Here is an 18,676-nt window from a genome sequence, read left to right on the forward strand (position 1 = left end):
AGCCAACAATACATTGTATGGGTCAAAATGATTGATTTTTCTTTTATGCCAAAAATCATAAGGATATAAAGTAAAGATCATGTTCCATGAAGATATTTTGTAAATTTCCTACCGTAAATATATCAAAACTTAATATTTGATTAGTAATATGCATTGCTAAGAACTTCATTTGGACAACTTTAAAGATTTTCTCAATATTTTGTTTTTTTTTGCACCCTCAGATTCCAGATTTTCAAATAGTTGCATCTCGGCCAAATATTGTCCCAAATAGGGTCTCACATTTGTTCCACTCACTATTGTTTTGTTGCATCTGTTCTAATTTCTAATAAAAAATAAAAAATAAGGCTATAATTGGAATAATTTAATTTCTAATAAAAAATAATAAATATGGCTATACTGGGATTATTAATACAGTAATTAATATTAAGGGAAGTGGAGGAAACAATGCAAAGTTGCTCGGTGACTTTGCTTTGGAACCTTCGTAAAAATTCTACTCGAGTTTTCTCAGAACTGACTTTGAACAGGTGTAGCTCAGTCATTTTCATCCGATTCCAACAAATCTTACATAATTTTAAAGGTCTATAAAAAAAAAACAACAACTAATTTTTGTAACTTTGCTCAATGTGACTCATTTTGCCAGCACAGGTCACAAAAACAGCAGGAAACAATGCAAAGTTGCTCGGTGACTTTGCTTTGGAACCTTCGTAAAAATTCTACTCGAGTTTTCTCAGAACTGACTTTGCTGACTTTGAACAGGTGTAGCTCAGTCATTTTCATCCGATTCCAACAAATCTTACATCATTTTAAAGGTCTATAAAAAAAACAACAACTAATTTTTGTAACTTTGCTCAATGTGACTCATTTTGCCAGCACAGGTCACAAAAACAGCCATGCGCAATTAAAATACCACTCCTATAGTGTTGGTTAAATTTAAACTACTATTCGGTTTTTGGCTAAATGAAAAAAGTAATTTCAGTGCATCACTAGTGTTAGAGTCTGGAGCGCTGCAGACCTCTGGATGGGTTTCAGGTAAAGATCCTCCTTCTTCCCAGGGCTGAAGTTTGGTCCCATGATTCGCACTTTCAGCCCAGTGGACACGACACCAGAGAACACACGGCCGAAAGCGTAGAAACGACCCTTATCTGTGGTCGGCACCATCTTTGAGATGTACATCATGAGGGGAGCTTTAGGGTCACAGTTCTTAATACCTGCGCAGACCACAACAAAGACAGTCAGACAATTCAAATACAGCAAACAGCAAAGTAAACGCAAGAAAATGAGTGCATCGTACCCATAGCAGCTTCATCGTCTCCAGGTCCTTCGTAAAGCAGCTCGCAGCGGTACCTCTGTGCAGTGACGGGAGAGGGCAGGTGGATGGTGATCATCTGAAGCAGAGCTTCTCCGGCGGGCAGCCAGCGACGCATCACAGCCTTCAGCAGCTGCTTGCCTTCCTTATCCTTGTCCTCGAGGTCCAGCTTGATGTCCAGCTTCTCGATCAGCTTGGCGGTTTCCTCCTTCCTGAAGTTCATGATGGCATCAAACACCTGGAGATCGAGGAAGTGAGGTGTGATCACCGGTGTATCAAAAGGAGATTTGCACTACTATTTAACCCACTCGTGGGACGCTTGGTGCTCTTATCAAACCGGATCCAGAACTAATTGTGGAACTACCCACTTTTTGGCGTTTTCGCACCGCCGGAACTGGGTGCGATTTTTGTACCAGACTGCCTTTTTCGAGAACCAAATTAGCTCCTACTCCGGAGCAGGGTCTAACCAGCACAACTGGTACTAATCGTGACGCAAGCAGACATTGATTGGCCAAACGCATACGAAAACGCCCTCACGCGCCATGATTTAAAACGCCTTGTAAACACTGTAAACATTGTCAACTTATTTCGCAAGTATGGAGAACAGCGATAGATGGACGGACGCTGAAGTGCAGGCACTTGTAGCAAATGTAGCACTGCCAGTTGTCGTTGGAGATTCTTAGTCCTCCTTTCCGTTCTTTCAATCACTTTACTTATACGTCGACTTTCCATGTCTATTATTGTGAAACCCGCGAGACACACCAAAAACACAGCTCCGATCACAGCATCCTCCACCCTCCTGTTGTTCTTTGTTTCTGTTGTTGAACGCCGCGCACAAATGACGTCGCTGTCGACTGGCTTACGTCACTTCCTAGTACACACTGTCGGTGCGAATGCAACCCTTTAAATTGTACTGGGAAATAGTTCACGTAAAATCGTCCCAGTACTTTAGTACTGTACATTTAGTTCTGGAACTAAAGCGGTGCGAAAGGCCCTTTTGGCGCTTATCACATGCTGTCTGGTATCTGCGTTTGGTATCGGGGCATTTTAACGAGTACAGGAGACCAGTATCGGGCCCAATACCAGTATCGGTGCATCCCTAAATTTAAGTTTGGATAGTGCACTTTCATGCCTATTTTAAAAAATGGGGGGGCAGTTAAGGGGTCAAGGCTCTTTAAGGTACCTTGAAGATGGGGTCCAGGATGAGCTGGGCGAAGGTGCGGGGCAGTTTCTTTCCATCAGGGCCGTTGGCAGACTTGCTGAATTTACCGGTGGCTGGGTCAAAAAACCTGGAAAAGCAGCAGAGAATGAGTAATATTTAACAGATCCGTTTCCATTATTTACACTACGGTTCAATAGTTTTAGGTCACTGAAGTTATACACTTTATACTTATTCATGTAAGTGTACATCGTGGAAGTTAAATAACCTTCAGACAAAAGATTAATCTATAAAAGATTTCAAAAGTACTCTAGCGTAAACGCTTCATATTCATACTTTTATTCATCAAAGATGCATTAAATTGATCGAAAGTGACAGTAAAGACATTTGTTTTATTTTTCAAATAAAGTAAACTTAATTCAAATAAATGACCCCCCCCACACACACACAATTTTCTGCTTAAAGAATCCTGAGAAAATATAATGCATCACGGTTTCCACAAAAACATAAACTGTTTCAACATTGATAATCAGAAATGTTAGCATATCAGATTAATTTCTGAAGATCATGTGACACTGAAGAAATGCTGAAAAATCAGCTTTGATCACAGGAATAAATTATAGTTTCTAATATTACAATAAACATTTTATTGTAAAGGTATCATAATATGATCAAATATTTTAATCAAATAAACACTTGGTGAGCAGAAGAGACTTTGAAAGCACTTTAAAAAAATCTTTTAAATGGCATTGTATAAGCTTAAGCCTCCTAGCAGATGTTTAATTTAAATTACTAATATAATACAAAAAGGAGCTTCATCTTTGCACACACTTATTTATCGCTATGAATCTCACCTGTCGCCCCAGAGTTTCTTCATCATGTCCTCCACTTTCTTACAGCGTTCAGCTGGGCTCAGCTGACCTTCACCTTTAGCAGCAAACTTGGCCACATACATCTCAGCAAACTGCTTCAGAGTGAAGGCCCAGCCGTGAAGACCGGATCCAAAACCCACAGTACCGATCACTGGATCGATCTGAGAGAAAGTAGAGAGAGGAGCACAAACACACCGATATAATGAGACTGCAGCTCTGGAAGGTTTAGAAATCACTAATAGATCAGCACAGGTCTCAGATATTGCGGTTAGTTGTTCATCAGCCCATCAGAGTGGTGCATGGTTTCTCCTCACAGACCACACAGCATTTTAGCACTTCATTAACTTCACATATTAATGAATGTGTATGCCCTCACCATGATGTTGCCCATGGGTCCACTCTCGTCCTCTCCGTAGGTGGAGATGATGACGTTGACGTTCTCCACGATGCGCTGGAAGGTTTGGTACAGCTCCTCGGGGACCAGCTGCAGCTCAAGCAGGGCCCGGTCCATCTTATTCATCATCAGCACGGGCTTAATGCGCTCGGCGATGGCCTGTCTCAGCACCGTCTCTGTCTGCACGCACACACCTGCGCAAAAAGCAGACATTTAACTTCCTGTAAAGGGCTTTTACACTGAAAGCGAAAATGCGACGCGATGCCACTTTTGAATCGAAACAATAGATCCCCCATGTGGCTATTCACACCAGGCGCGATCATTCGCGGCGCAAAAAAGCAAGGATTTTTTTTCGTTCTGCGTGTCGATTCTCCCCCCCGTTGCTCCGTGATGAAACGGGCCGTCCAATCAGGTGCCCAGAGTAGCTGCTGTTGCACGAGTGGTGGCGCGGTTTCGAAAATTAGTGTTAACTAACACCGAAGAAGAGTATCCCGGTAGAGAGAAGAGAGTGGATGCCGAGTTCCTGTTATCTTTGGTATCTGAGAACTAGGGTTCGGTACCGAACTCGGTACTTTTAAGGGTACCGACCGAATTTCATCGGTACTACCGAGTGCAACTCGTTCAAACAAAACACAGGGCAAGCCTAAATGTTCTGAAGTGTGGTTACATTTCTAGGGCCATATGGTTTCTGAGAAAACGTGGACGGGATCATGGAGCCCATTCATAAAAACTTAATTTACTCTATAGCACGGAATGCCACGGAATTCGTCAATTTTGGACGAATTAATTACAAAGTAGTCACTGCCACTTAATTCGAATAGCGATATGAACTAGTGTCTGTGAATATTAAAATGCAAAAAGACGGTTTAAATATGAATCCTGCATGTTCCGCTTGCCTCTGTATGTATGAAGGGCGGAAACGCGGTTTTGTTTACTACACAAATACAGAAGCACGCATGACGCTCGTGGTGATTTTCGGCCTCTGCGTCTCACTATATGACTGCATGAACAAACGCTTAATATCTCCAGAGCAGCTGTGAGAGTCACTGCGTGAGAATTTTACCGTTTCATTTGAGAAAACTAGCATCATCATACTGTATACACAGAAACTTCATGGCAACCTGTCAAAATAAAGTACGGTTTAACATGTAACAGAAATATATTACTCTTGTACAGTATAAAGTATTCCATTTACAATCAAATTTAAATAAAGCAATTAAATTATAAAAATAAATTACAACCAGATTAATCACTTAATTGTAGGTAAAAAAAAAAAACAATTATTAGCCTTTTAAAACATGTTTTAAAAGGAATATTCACAATTTTTCTTCCATGTATTAATTTCAAAAGTAAACCTCAGTTTGTTTGCCAAAAAAATAAAACGGTTTAATTTTCATTTAATTTAAAATAAATGTTTAATGCCTTTAAGGAGGGGGGGTTAAAATGTAAACAGTACCCAACCCTACTGAAAACAGATTTATTCTCACATGTTCTTAAAATAATTTCTAAATTCTCCACTGAATTATGTGATCTGGAGTGTCCATTTTCTTGCACGTGCGCGAGTGTTGAGTCAGAGCGCGTTAACTCTCTAGAGCAGATCATCATACTGTATACACAGAAACTTCATGGCAACCTGTCAAAATAAAGTACGGTTTAACATGTAACAGAAATATATTACTCTTGTACAGTATAAAGTATTCCATTTACAATCAAATTTAAATAAAGCAATTAAATTATAAAAATAAATTACAACCAGATTAATCACTTAATTGTAGGTAAAAAAAAATACAATTATTAGCCTTTTAAAACATGTTTTAAAAGGAATATTCACAATTTTTCTTCCATGTATTAATTTCAAAAGTAAACCTCAGTTTGTTTGCCAAAAAAATAAAACGGTTTAATTTTCATTTAATTTAAAATAAATGTTTAATGCCTTTAAGGAGGGGGGGTTAAAATGTAAACAGTACCCAACCCTACTGAAAACAGATTTATTCTCACATGTTCTTAAAATAATTTCTAAATTCTCCACTGAATTATGTGATCTGGAGTGTCCATTTTCTTGCACGTGCGCGAGTGTTGAGTCAGAGCGCGTTAACTCTCTAGAGCAGGGCTGTCCAAACTCGGTCCTGGAGGGCCGGTGTCCTGCAGAGTTGATCTCCAACCCCAATTAAGCACACCTGAACCAGCTAATCAAGCTCTTACTAGGCATAGTGGCTTGAAGCTAATTGTACTTATATTTTAAGATGTTTTCTTGTAAGCATTACAGATAGTTTGTTTCTGGAGTAGAACCAAACTTTATTTAGCTACATTTAATGCTGTATATTGAGCAGTGGACGATGTTAAATCCATATATGAGATAGAGTAAAAATGCATTGCTGGTCGGCACCACCTTGCTCTGTGTGAAAGCAACGTACAAAGGCACTTAATTTTGATCAATTTCTCAGAAAACAAACATTTTTCACTCATCTTCATTTTGCATCTCAATTAAATGTTTCTTGATTTAAGAATGATTAGATTTCTAAACTGGAACACAAGACAAAAACACTGAGGAAAATAATCATTTTTGCATCGTATGCAATATTTAATACCATAACTTCATGAATTTGAGACTTTCTCGTCAAATTTAAAGACCTTAATTTTTGAAAGGACAAATTAAGACGTTTTAAGAGTGGCAGAAACAGACAACACAAGTTGTATTAGCGGCACTAAAACGTTCAGAATTATACAACTTCGAACAGCTTGTCATTAGTTTAACTCATTTGCAAAAAAAAGGCTTGAATACCTCTACGTACAAGCACTAAAATCTGGAAATAGGTTTTACACATTGCTGTTCTTCCTCTGTATTCCTGACTTGTTTTCCAGTTCAAATGAAGACTCTAAAATCAAGATGCATCCAATTAAAGCAAAATCACATTATTATAAAACGTGTTTTCTGATTAAAATGAATCAAGTTTGATTAAAACCAGTATAAACAGCTTCTAAAGGGTCTAGTCATATCCCACTGACAGACAACAAATCTTACATTTCTCAGACCTCATTTTGCCTTAAGTAAATGTTTCTTGATTTAAGGAACTTTAAATATTTGCATTGTAAAATAAGATTAAAAACACGGATGACGATATCTATTTTTTTTTTTTTTGCAGAGGATGCAACATTTAATGCCATAACTATATGAATTTAAGACTTTTGGTACAATTTAAAAGCTTAATTTGTGGAAAGGCTACTTTAGACCATATCAACAACAGTACGATGTATAACAGGGCTCTACAGCATTTGCGACTGAAAACTACTGCGTGCGACTATGAAATAGATTTGGGAGCACCTGTGCGACTGACCCGACCAGCATATTTGTGTTTGCGCTGAGGGAGCAGCGTTGAGTAATGCATCACAGACGTATCCTCTCATTATAACAAACACAGTGTTGACGGGGTGTAAATAAGAGATTCATTGTGCAGTGTAGAGAGCTTCGTCGCTTATAATGGAGTTTTGTGAGATTGCGATGGCCTAAGATGAGTGACAGCTTTTAATGATTATTAAGGGAGTTTGCAAATGTGATATTGATTTAATACAACAGTTCATTAAACAAGTTAATATTAAGTGACTTCTATTGTCTGACAACAACACAATTGCCTTATTTTGCTCTATTTCATCAACGAAAATAGTTTCAAACAAAGTAACAGAGCCGCTGCACATCTCCATTCAAACATAGCGGCGATTCGTTTATGAATGAACTGCATTTTTAAACGAATCTAGTGAGTCAATGATTCAATTACCCATTCATAAAGTCAGTCATGTACTTAGTTCCTGAATGAATCAGCCGTTTGAACGAATCAATTGAATGAATGATTCAGTGATAAAATCAGTGACTTGCAGCCACCTGCTGGCAGTTTTAGTTTAATTTTTAAAATATATTTTCTGTTATTTAAATCATTTAATATTTCTATATTCAATTTTATATTTAAAACATTAACCTCAACATGAATTTAATTGCACTCATGTGACCTGAGCCTCATTAAACGTCTGAAAATACACCTACAAGCCACTTGTGTGTTCTTCTGTGCCAACTCTGTAGCACAAATGCATTTCTTAAATACCGATTTCATTTGATTGGTAACTTATTCTTATTCTGTTGTTTTAATTAGAAATGTTAAAAAGCTTATAAATACATATATTTTTAATTTGACAAAAGATGACATACTTTTAATAAAGTTAGAAAAATGCCATTACAAAAGGTAAAAACAAAATTCCCTGAAAATCACTTTAAGGAGTCAAATATCACCTCGTAATGTGAAGGTTAAATTTTTTTATCAGAATTTGATTACTGATTAGAAGGTGCTCCTAAATTTTTTTAATTAGGTGCACAAGCGCTCCTAAAAAGAACAGCGTAGAGCCCTGTACAACCACAGATTAAAAAAAAAACATATAAGTTTACCAGAGACACAGTCCACCACAACCAGAGCTCCATCGGTGACACGCAGAGCAGCCGTGACCTCGGAGGAGAAGTCGACGTGTCCGGGAGAGTCGATCAGGTTGATGAGGAAACCAGCTCCATCCTTACACTGCTTAATGAAGGCCATGTCATTATCGGCCAGCTCGTAGTACATGGAGATGGCACTGTGAAAGATCAACAACAAACTCTTTGTATAGCAGTATTAAGACACTCCGCTTGGCTTTTGTTTTGTTCTAGTAAGCAGGTCATAAATGATTGGCTGTTTCGGCCAACTATGAATTTAGAGTTTGAGTTACATTAGTTACAACTAAACTACACAGGATTGATTTTTCTATGAGCAATAAAGAATATCAATCATAAATTGTAAGCACTCTGTCCCTCACTACATACTCAAAACATTGTATTTTAGTTATTAATAAACATGGAAGCTCAAATCCATGACCTCCTAGTTTCACCATATTTGATGCTAAACTATCTTAACTTTCATTTTGGTAGAATGACGCATTGTTGCATTTTTGTTTTGCAATAAATTGTGACACGATATATTGTTTCACCCCTAACAAATACTTAATCTTACGCCAGTGTATGAAGAGAGAGAGAGAGGGAGATAGATAGATATATATATATATATATATATATATATATATGACTCAACACTATAAAGCAGTGAAAAAGTAGTTGAACAGCCTTTGCCCTCATGCAAATCACAGCCACTCCCTACTGAACATCATTTATATGCATGCACGATAATGATTAGGTTCCATTTAATTGCATTTTATTTACAGGATTGCCATTTTAACTGCCTGATATGGTTATGCGTAATAATGTTCATATCTATTTAAAAGCATTTTATTTACAGACTTGCAATTTTAAAACTCCCTGATATTTCCACGTTTAGTTATGCTATACATACATGATGTTTACATCTATTTAACTGCAACTTCATAGGCTTGCAAACAGCCTGATATTTCCAGATTCGGTAATGCATGATAATGTTTTTCCTATTAAATTGCATTTTACTTACAGACTTGCAATTGTGAAATTCCCAAGTTAGTCATCATGTGCAATAACGTTTACATCCATGTTTACAGGCTTGCGAATTTAAAATAGATATTTCTAAGTTTAGTCATGCAGAAAATGTTAACATCATTAAAATCAGAATGGCATTTTAGAAAATCGCCTGATATTTCCAGGTTTAGTTATGCACAACAACATTTAATTGCACTTTTACATGCTTGCAAATTTCCCTATTTCCAGGTTTAATTGTGCATGATAATGTTTATATACACATTTTATTTGCAGGCTTCTTACGTGGATTTGATGGTGATGCAGCGCTCTTGCTCATCTTTGCGCGTGTCAGTGAAGCGGGTCTCTCCGGCGCGGGCCGAAGCGATGATTCCAGCCTTGGACACCAGAGAGTCGGTCAGTGTAGATTTCCCGTGGTCCACGTGCGCAATCACGGACATGTTACGGATGTTGGACTTCTTGTCCATGATGGCACGGATCTGGTCCACTGTGAAGTTCACCTGGAAGAGACACTTTTCATTAGTCATCAAAACTCAATTTACACTTGTTACACATTATTTGTTCTTGACAAACCTCTTAATAACAGATTAAGATTTCTAGATGACATTATACGGGTCCTTAACACATCAAAACTTCTGTAGGCCTCAAGAATAAATGTTGCATTTCTTCCATATACAAAGAGCAAATTAGACATTTTGAAGTAGATATCAAATGTGAAATTTATATGAAACATGACCAGTGTTGGGAAGGCTACTTTGGAAATGTAATGGGCTACAGATTACAAGCTACCCTATTTAAAATATAATCAGTAGTGTAACTATTTCAATTACTTTATTAATGTAACCGATTACATTTGATTAATTTTCTAAAGAATGTTTTCAACTGTTAATCATTTTGAAACATGTATAGCAGGCCGGGTAAACCGTACAGTAGCGCTCAACGCTGATTACTGTCTTTATTAAGATAAAATAATTACATTTTAAAGCACAGCCGCCACAAAATCAGACTTTAGCACCTCTTTTACTTTGAGGTCGTTCTGGGGTTAAACACTGATTCAAAATCATAACAAGAAATTGTTTTTTAAATCAAATCTTTGCATAGCTATGACAAAAAACACTGGCATCTAACAATGCTTTGGAATTTTATTTATTTTTTAATATATTTTAAAATTCAATTAAATCTGTATAAGTGAAAAAAATTCAGATGTAACCTTTGTAATCGTTGACATTTTCATAACTAATTTAATTACACATTTTTTCTAAGTAAATGTAACGGATTAGTTACATTTATTTTGTAATTAAATGACGTAATTCCGATACACGCAACTCGTCAGCACGGAGCGCGACACGTGACTGTACGTAAGTGACGGTAATGCGGTCCCGAATTCTTGCGTTATCTTGCCGCGTTAACCCCAATGGCTTTTATTCAAAGGTCCCGAATAAATGCACCTGCTTAAATATTCATCACTAGCGCCTTTTCGACGGCCTACAGTAAGCCATTGCGAAACAATAGACGGTCACGTGCGTGATGATAAACTGCACATACGGGGTACAGCAACACGTGACTGCTGTGTGCCGGTGCGAACACACCCGACGCCTGCCGTTAAACCGACCGGCAAAGTGACTAAAACCGCACACAGCCCATCACAAACAGAGGGGAAACATAAGAACTAGTACTGGAATTAAAAGATCAGGCGATGGGGTTAAAAAAAAGCAGATAATGTAGGCCTTCAGATGTGATTTTTCTCAAACACGCGACTCTTTCCACAATACGTGGCACCGTTAGCTAACATGCTAACTAGGCCCGGCCTGACAAACACACCAAACCACTCAAAATCACCCATTGAGGACTTGGTTCGAGTTATACTCGTTGAGAATTTAATAAGCGAGATATGATCCAGTCAGAAACCACGATAAATAATTTGTAGAGCATTTTAAAAGTGCGCCGCAAAACAGTCGCTGCCATTTTGTTTTGTGGGAAACTAGCCGGCCTCCTCCCGCACGCATTTTACCGAAAATCCCGTTAAACGCACAAATACTGCATCTGATATTAAAGTCTGCTCGCTGCACATCTGTATCGAATCAAAGAATACGTCTGATACGTACCATGTTGGCAGATGTTTCAGGATTCACTCGGCACTGATACTAGAACAGAGCGCGCGCTGCCTTCCGCTGGTGGGGACAGGCAGGGAGAAGGACGCGTCACCACGCAGCGCGGGCTTATATTCAGGCGACGCTTTCAGCTCAGCGTCATGACGCACGCACGCGGCTGGAAGATACAGCTCCCCCTGGCGTCACACACGAGCAACAGATGCGAATGAAATACAGCATTTACATATGACATAACTAATGTGAAATGAAAATAAATAAATAAACAGACACAACCATGCACATTTAAATGCTTAAATAAGACATTAGTTATATAATATTTAAGTAAATAGCAATGAATGAATGAATAAATAAATAAATTAGACACGCCCATACACATAAAATGTATATATAAACACACACACACACACACACACACACACACACACACACACTCTCTCTCTCACTCACTAACTCACTCACATGTATATATATATTTATATATAACTCATATTATATATAAATAGAAATATTTGATATATAAATACAACATATTTTTCTTAAATATATATTAAATATATTTATGTGTGTGTATTTATATATGCATAATAAATATACACAGCACACACATATATTATATAAACAAACTTTTGTTTTGGATGTGATTAATCACGATTAATCATTTGACAGCACTAAAATAAATAAATAAATAATGAATTGTCTAATAGTTAAGTAAATAAATAAATAAATAAATAATCACATCAATGCTCAAATAAATTATTAAATGGGATAGTAATCGTATAATATTTAAGTAAATAACAGTATAAAAAATGAAAGAAAGAAATAGTCACATATTAATAAAGTGGGGCATTATATAATATTAAAGCAAGCAACAGAATAAGTAAATAAGTGAGTAGTCAAATACATGCACATAGAAATGCTTAATATTTATGTAAATAACAGAATAAATAAACATGCAAATATAAATGCTTAAATAGGACATCAGTTGTTAAATTGCAATAAATAAATAATTGTACTATAAATTTAAATAATTGAATTTTTTTTATTTATTAACAATTGCAATACAATATTGTGAAGAGTATTAAAAAGTAAAATTCCTAGGCTTATGTACATTTGTTTCGAAAAGGGTCATTAATCATTATTCAGATAAGTGTAAATATATACCCAAAGTAGCCTCAAGGTACTTTAAATAAACATTAATTTGTGGAATATCAGTTGCATACGACTTTTTAAAAAATATATGAACAATGTTTTGTCTGTCTACATCCATGCGTTTATGAAGCGGAACCTATCTTCTCTCGCGAATCTCACCCGAGCCACATTAAAGGAAACACAACGCTACGCTTTGCTTTAATTCACGAAGCGCTTGCGTCAGTTGCGTTGCACGCTGTTCTATGCTTACGCTTGTAGCGTACTGCCCACTGTTCTCCAGGGAGCCTTTTATCTCAAAGGTCCAGGCTGGCTGGGTGTTGGCGAGTTTCAGGATTATTATCAGTTTTGTGTTAAACCGGCTTGTTGTGCTTTGGGTTCGAGTGACTGTTACGCTCAGGTAGTGTAACTAACGGCAATAAATAACGTTTTTGTGTTAATCACGTGAATTCTGTCTGTACCATGGTGCAGTCAGTGATGCTAATACCAGAGTAATGTGATATATAGCATACTATTATTGAGTGATTACCAAATGTGCTGTGCTATTTTCATATTTCTGTAAGGTACTGTACTGCATATTACCATGGTGCATGTCCAAAAACCATGGTAACCCTATTGTGCTTTTTGTTAGTGCAACCTATCTGCCTTAGTTGCATGTCCTGAACCATATAAACCAAATACAACCTCCCGCTTCCTTTTGAATGCATTGGTTGCCAGGCTATGAAAGCCCAGCCAAAGCACTGAAGCTCTGTTGTGGTGTTTTCCAGCAGCTGCTGCAGTCATGGCCAAACGCAGGATCACACAGGAGACCTTTGATGCAGTGGTCCGAGAAAACCTCGAGGAGTTTGACTTGGAGGACAGCGAAGCTCTGAAGGAGGCCATTGAGCAGTTTGAGTCTCAGGGTGAGTTATTAAAAAAAAACACGTGACGTGTGCTAATGAGAAAAGGTTCATGAAAAATCCTTTAGTTTACTTTAATATATTTACTTTATTATGTTGTGTACCCTGGCCTGAGTGAATATATGCATGTGTAATGTATATTTATGTCTATATATATAGAATTTGTACTCGCTTTTGTGGCCAACGGTTTAGACATTAATGGCTGTGTGTCGAGTTATTTTGAAGGGACAGCAAATGTACACTGTTATACAAACTGTACACTCACTACTTTACATTGCAGCAAAGTGTCATTTCTTCAGTGTTGTCACATGAAAAGATATAATAAAATATTTACAAAAATGTGAGGGGTGTACTCACTTCTGTGATATACTATGTATATATATATATATATACACACACACAAAATCTGTATGAAGTTTTGAATAATTAAGATTTAAAAAAATACTTTTTCTAATAATTTGTGACTCTGGAGCACAAAAGCAATGTTAAGTCGCTGGGGGATATTTGTAGCAATAGCCAACAATACATTGTATGGGTCAAAATTATAGATTTTTCTTTTATGCCAAAAATCATTAGCATATAAAGTAAAGATCATGTTCCATGAAGATATTTTTTAAATTTCCTACCGTAAATATATTAACTTTTATAAAAAATGTTTGATTAGTAATATGCATTGCTAAGAACTTCATTTGGACAACTTTAAAGATGATTTTCTCAATATTTAGATTTTTTTGCACCCTCAGATTCCAGATTTTCAAATAGTTGTATCTCGGCCAAATATTGTCCTATCCTAACAAACCATACATCAATGGAAAGCTTATTTATTATATGATGTATAAATCTCAATTTTGAAAAATTGACACTTATGACTGGTTTTGTGGTCCAGGGTCACATATTGTATATATTTTTTCAATATTACTGTTTTGAATATATTTTTGAGCAAATAATGCAGCCTTCGTGAGCAGAAGACACATCTGTCAAAAACATTCAAAGATCTTAACTATTCTCAACTTTAGACCAGTTATATAAAGAAAGAAAGAAATAGTCACATTCATGCACATATAAAACTTAAAAAGACTGAATATACACATTAGAATACATTATACAGTATTGTGTGTAGATATAGATGTATATGGTGATATGATAATGAAGTGGTTTGATTTGTCCTCGCAGGTGTGGATCTCAGCAACATTGTTAAAGCCGTGCCCAAAGTTTCTTCTGAAGAAAACACAGAGGATCAGACCCATGAGGTTCTTCAGGTATAAAATGCATCCAGAAATTTCAAACAGATTTTTAATCTCTTTTAAAACTAGATTTTTTAAAACCGATGTCGCATAGGTCATATAAGACGAACTCATGCATTTTTGCTTAAAGGTGAAGACCCTTCTCAATGCATGTTCTGCAAGATTCTCCTTTCTGTCAAACATATTTTATTGGACTGTCCCGCTTTTAATGTATGTAGAAAACCATTTTATGAAGTGAACTCACTTAAAGAGTTAAGTATAATTTTGCCAGAAAAAGTTTTAGAATTTTTATCATATGTTAACGTAAAAAATCTTGCGTAATATAACGTGTTTTTAAAATTGTATTTGTTATACTTGTATTTTTTAAAATAGTTTTTGCCATGAAAATAGCCTTAGATGCTGACATCGCGTTAAATAAAAATACAGTTGTGCTCATAAGTTTACATACCCCTTGCAGAATGTGCAAAATGTTAATAATTGAAACAAAATAAGAGGGATCATGTAAATTACATGTTATTTTTTATTTAGTACTGTTGTGAATAAGCTATTTCACATAACATATGTTTACATGTACTACACAAGACAAAATAATAACAAAATTTATAAAAATGACCCCGTTCAAAAGTTTACACACCCTTGAATCTTAATACTGTGTGTCATTTCCTGGATGATCCACGACTGTCTTTATATTTTGTGATAGTTGTTCATGAACCCTTTCAAACAGTGACTGTATGATTTTGAGATCCATCTTTTAACACTGTGGATGATTGAGAGACTCATGCATAACTATTACAAAAGGTGAAAACCTGTACTGATGCTCAAGAAGGCCACACAATGCATTAAGAGCCATTGGATGAAATTGGACGCATTTTATTTAAATAAAAATACAGTTGTGCTCATAAGTTTACATACCCCTTGCAGAATGTGTAAAATGTTAATAATTGAAACAAAATAAGAGGGATCATGTAAATTACATGTTATTTTTTATTTAGTACTGTTGTGAATAAGCTATTTCACATAACATATGTTTACATGTACTACACAAGACAAAATAATAACAAAATTTATAAAAATGACCCCGTTCAAAAGTTTACACACCCTTGAATCTTAATACTGTGTGTCATTTCCTGGATGATCCACGACTGTCTTTATATTTTGTGATAGTTGTTCATGAACCCTTTCAAACAGTGACTGTATGATTTTGAGATCCATCTTTTAACACTGTGGATGATTGAGAGACTCATGCATAACTATTACAAAAGGTGAAAACCTGTACTGATGCTCAAGAAGGCCACACAATGCATTAAGAGCCATTGGATGAAATTGGATGATCAGGGTAAATTGTACTTATTTTATCTTCTGGGAAACTTGTAAGTATTTATGTAGCTTCTGAAGTCCAGTACTAAATGAAAAAATATGATCGTTAAAAAAAATGAGAAGAATGTATACATCATCATCATCCTGTTCAAAAGTTTTCACCCCCCGTTAGCACTTAATGCATTGTGTGGCCTTCTTGAGCATCAGTACATGTTTTCACCTTTTGTAATAGTTGTGTATGAGTCCCTCAATTGTCCTCAGTGTGAAAATATGGATCTCAAAATCATACAGTCACTGTTTGAAAGGGTTCAAATATGCAGAAGATGCTGGAAAACCAAACAATGTGCAGGAACTGGGGGATTTTTCTGAAGAACAGCAGGCAGTTGACCTGCTCGGGACCAACAAGGGACTCATGAACAACTATCACAAAATATAAAAACAGTTGTGGATCATCCAGGAAATGACACATAGTATTAAGATTTTTTGAACGGGGTCATTTTTTATCAATTCTGTTATTATTTTGTCTTGTGGAGTATATGTAAACATATGTTATGTGAAATAGCTTATTCGGGACAGTACTACATAAAAAATAACATGCAATTTTCATGATCCCTCTTATTTTGCTTCAATTATTAACATTTTGCACATTCTACAAGGGGTATGTAAACTTATGAGCACCACTGTTTACTACTACTCTTCACACGAGATGTTTATGCTGCAGAACTGACCTCACTTCCACAGAGACTGGCCTGTTTTATGTTTAACAGTGTTATCTGTGGCGCATTTCCAGGCTTTGGAGTCTCTCAAAACTGCAGTGGCTTCCTCGTCCGCATCCGTTCTGGAGGATCTGAGAGCCTTCACCCAGCAGTGCTCTCTCGGCTTCGCACAGCGATACCTGGCCGCTCAAAAAGAGGCGTATCCCACGATCCTCGCCTGCTGCCAGAGAGCCGCTGGAGAGAAGGAAGCCCTTTCCGTCGCTCTCGCCGCGCTCTCGACACTAACAGACGGCCAGCCGGATCTGCTGGATGTGGACGGGCGAGAGTTTTTGATAGGCGCTTTGACTGCGCACCAGACGGACGCCGCTCTCTGCTGTCTGTGTATCCACGTCGTGCGACACTGCTGTCTGAAGCACGAGAACAACCGGCAGGATCTGGTGAAGGCAGGCATGCTGCCGCTGCTCTCCGCCAGCATCACACGCCACATCGAGCACCCTGAGGTCGTGAGGGAGGCCTGTGCGGCACTGAGGGTCATGACCTTTGACGATGACATGCGTGTGCCCTTTGGACACGCCCACGAACACGCCAAGATGATCGTGCTAGAGCACAACGGACTGAAAGTCATCGTTGAAGCTGCTAAAGGTGAGCCGAGTTTCCACTAGGCATGCAACAAGAAATAAATAAATGTATTAACCCATTTAATTCTACTGGACACAATAGTGACCCTAAAAAAGGTTTTCATTTATAAAGCTCTAAAAACCTTATTATAACACGGATAGTTCCGGTCCTTGATTCTGATTGGCTGAGCCACGTTCGAAGCTGTTGTAAATTACTCTACAAACATACACCTTTGTTTACGTTTGTCTGTTGTTTGAACTACATTGTTTGGTGGAAGAATAGTTTTTATTAATATCATTAGACTTTATTTGCTTTGTTTTGTTTTGTGAAACCGTACTATGTATATGGAATAACCATTTTCACTGTAAACCACGGCTTCACGGGGCTTATTGCTTTACTAACTGATGTTTTAGTGCACTTCCTGCAAATATGGAAAAAATAAAGGGTCTCAATTTATATGTGCAGTTTCACATGATTAGTGCATATTGTCACATGACCAAATCAGTTTAATTCCTGTTTGCACCTTGAGAAGATGATATCAAAGCTCCAAAACGAAAGGCTAGTAAAGTCTGTTAACATAAAGATATGACAAAGATTTTTGGCACACATTATCTTTAAGGTGTCTAGTATTAATATATGAATTTACATATATTCTGTTTTGTTGAGTGTGGTCATAGAATGAGTAAATACGTTGATGGTCACAATAGTGATAACAGTGAATTTAGGTATAAATATAAAGACAATTGCAGTTGTTACTGAAAATTGCACTAAAATGTTGCAATGACAAAATATTGCACTAAATTTAAAGTTATTTTTACAGTTTAACACAAATGTTACAATATTGATGTTGTAATACTGGTAGCACTAATATAAAAATGTAATGATATATGTTACAAAAAAGTAACAATTTTGAAATATGTTGATGGTTGTATTTTTTGTCTTTTATCTCAGTATTCCTATCGATGTTGTATAAGGGTTTTTTATGCATAATAGTAACCCTAGAATGTGATCAAACTGTTTAAAATAGCTGGGCTAAGATATATAAAAAATTTTATGACTGCAGAAATATGTTAATTCAATACACACATTATCTCACCGACCATAAAACACAATTTTTCACACACTTTTCCAAAAAAAAAGATTATTTCAAAGGGTTATTAATGACACATCATTTGGATATGTTCATGTCTGGGGAAAAATGTGTGATTAAACGGGTTAAGATAGAATATCTGCATATGAATGTTCTTCTAAGAAAAGTTCAAACAGCACTTGGAGGCTTTTGCATCTGAACTCTTCATACATTACACAGCCCTGCATGTTGAAGAAAAAAATATAATGATTTGCAAAAAAATATCAATAAAAGATTTCCTAATTCCCCCCCCCCCCCCCCCCCCCAAAAAAAAAAAAATAATTAATTT

At 36.7% G+C, this 18,676-nt stretch overlaps 2 protein-coding genes across 2 annotated transcripts in view; one reads left to right on the top strand and one right to left on the bottom strand.

Moving 5' to 3' along the window:
- The window catches only part of eef2b (eukaryotic translation elongation factor 2b), an 18,486-nt gene extending 7,072 nt beyond the window's left edge, over window positions 1–11,414 (bottom strand). The window contains exons 1-8 of the mRNA XM_016234651.1: window positions 11,313–11,414; window positions 9,493–9,707; window positions 8,164–8,345; window positions 3,714–3,925; window positions 3,320–3,498; window positions 2,490–2,595; window positions 1,292–1,544; window positions 1,013–1,208 (exon numbers count right to left, since the gene is read on the bottom strand). Coding sequence (XP_016090137.1) covers window positions 1,013–1,208; window positions 1,292–1,544; window positions 2,490–2,595; window positions 3,320–3,498; window positions 3,714–3,925; window positions 8,164–8,345; window positions 9,493–9,707; window positions 11,313–11,315 — 1,346 coding nt within the window. The 5' untranslated portion in view covers window positions 11,316–11,414. The remainder of the gene's footprint in view (window positions 1–1,012; window positions 1,209–1,291; window positions 1,545–2,489; window positions 2,596–3,319; window positions 3,499–3,713; window positions 3,926–8,163; window positions 8,346–9,492; window positions 9,708–11,312) is intronic.
- A 1,277-nt stretch (window positions 11,415–12,691) lies between these two features.
- armc6 (armadillo repeat containing 6) overlaps window positions 12,692–18,676 on the top strand; it is a 25,343-nt gene continuing 19,358 nt past the window's right edge. The window contains exons 1-4 of the mRNA XM_016234652.1: window positions 12,692–12,864; window positions 13,235–13,366; window positions 14,537–14,622; window positions 16,715–17,282. Of these exons, the coding sequence (XP_016090138.1) occupies window positions 13,246–13,366; window positions 14,537–14,622; window positions 16,715–17,282 (775 nt within the window). The 5' untranslated portion in view covers window positions 12,692–12,864; window positions 13,235–13,245. The remainder of the gene's footprint in view (window positions 12,865–13,234; window positions 13,367–14,536; window positions 14,623–16,714; window positions 17,283–18,676) is intronic.

The sequence above is a fragment of the Sinocyclocheilus grahami genome, unplaced genomic scaffold, assembly GCF_001515645.1.
Source record: "Sinocyclocheilus grahami isolate Dianchi unplaced genomic scaffold, SAMN03320097.WGS_v1.1 scaffold456.1, whole genome shotgun sequence".
Lineage (NCBI taxonomy): Eukaryota > Metazoa > Chordata > Actinopteri > Cypriniformes > Cyprinidae > Sinocyclocheilus > Sinocyclocheilus grahami.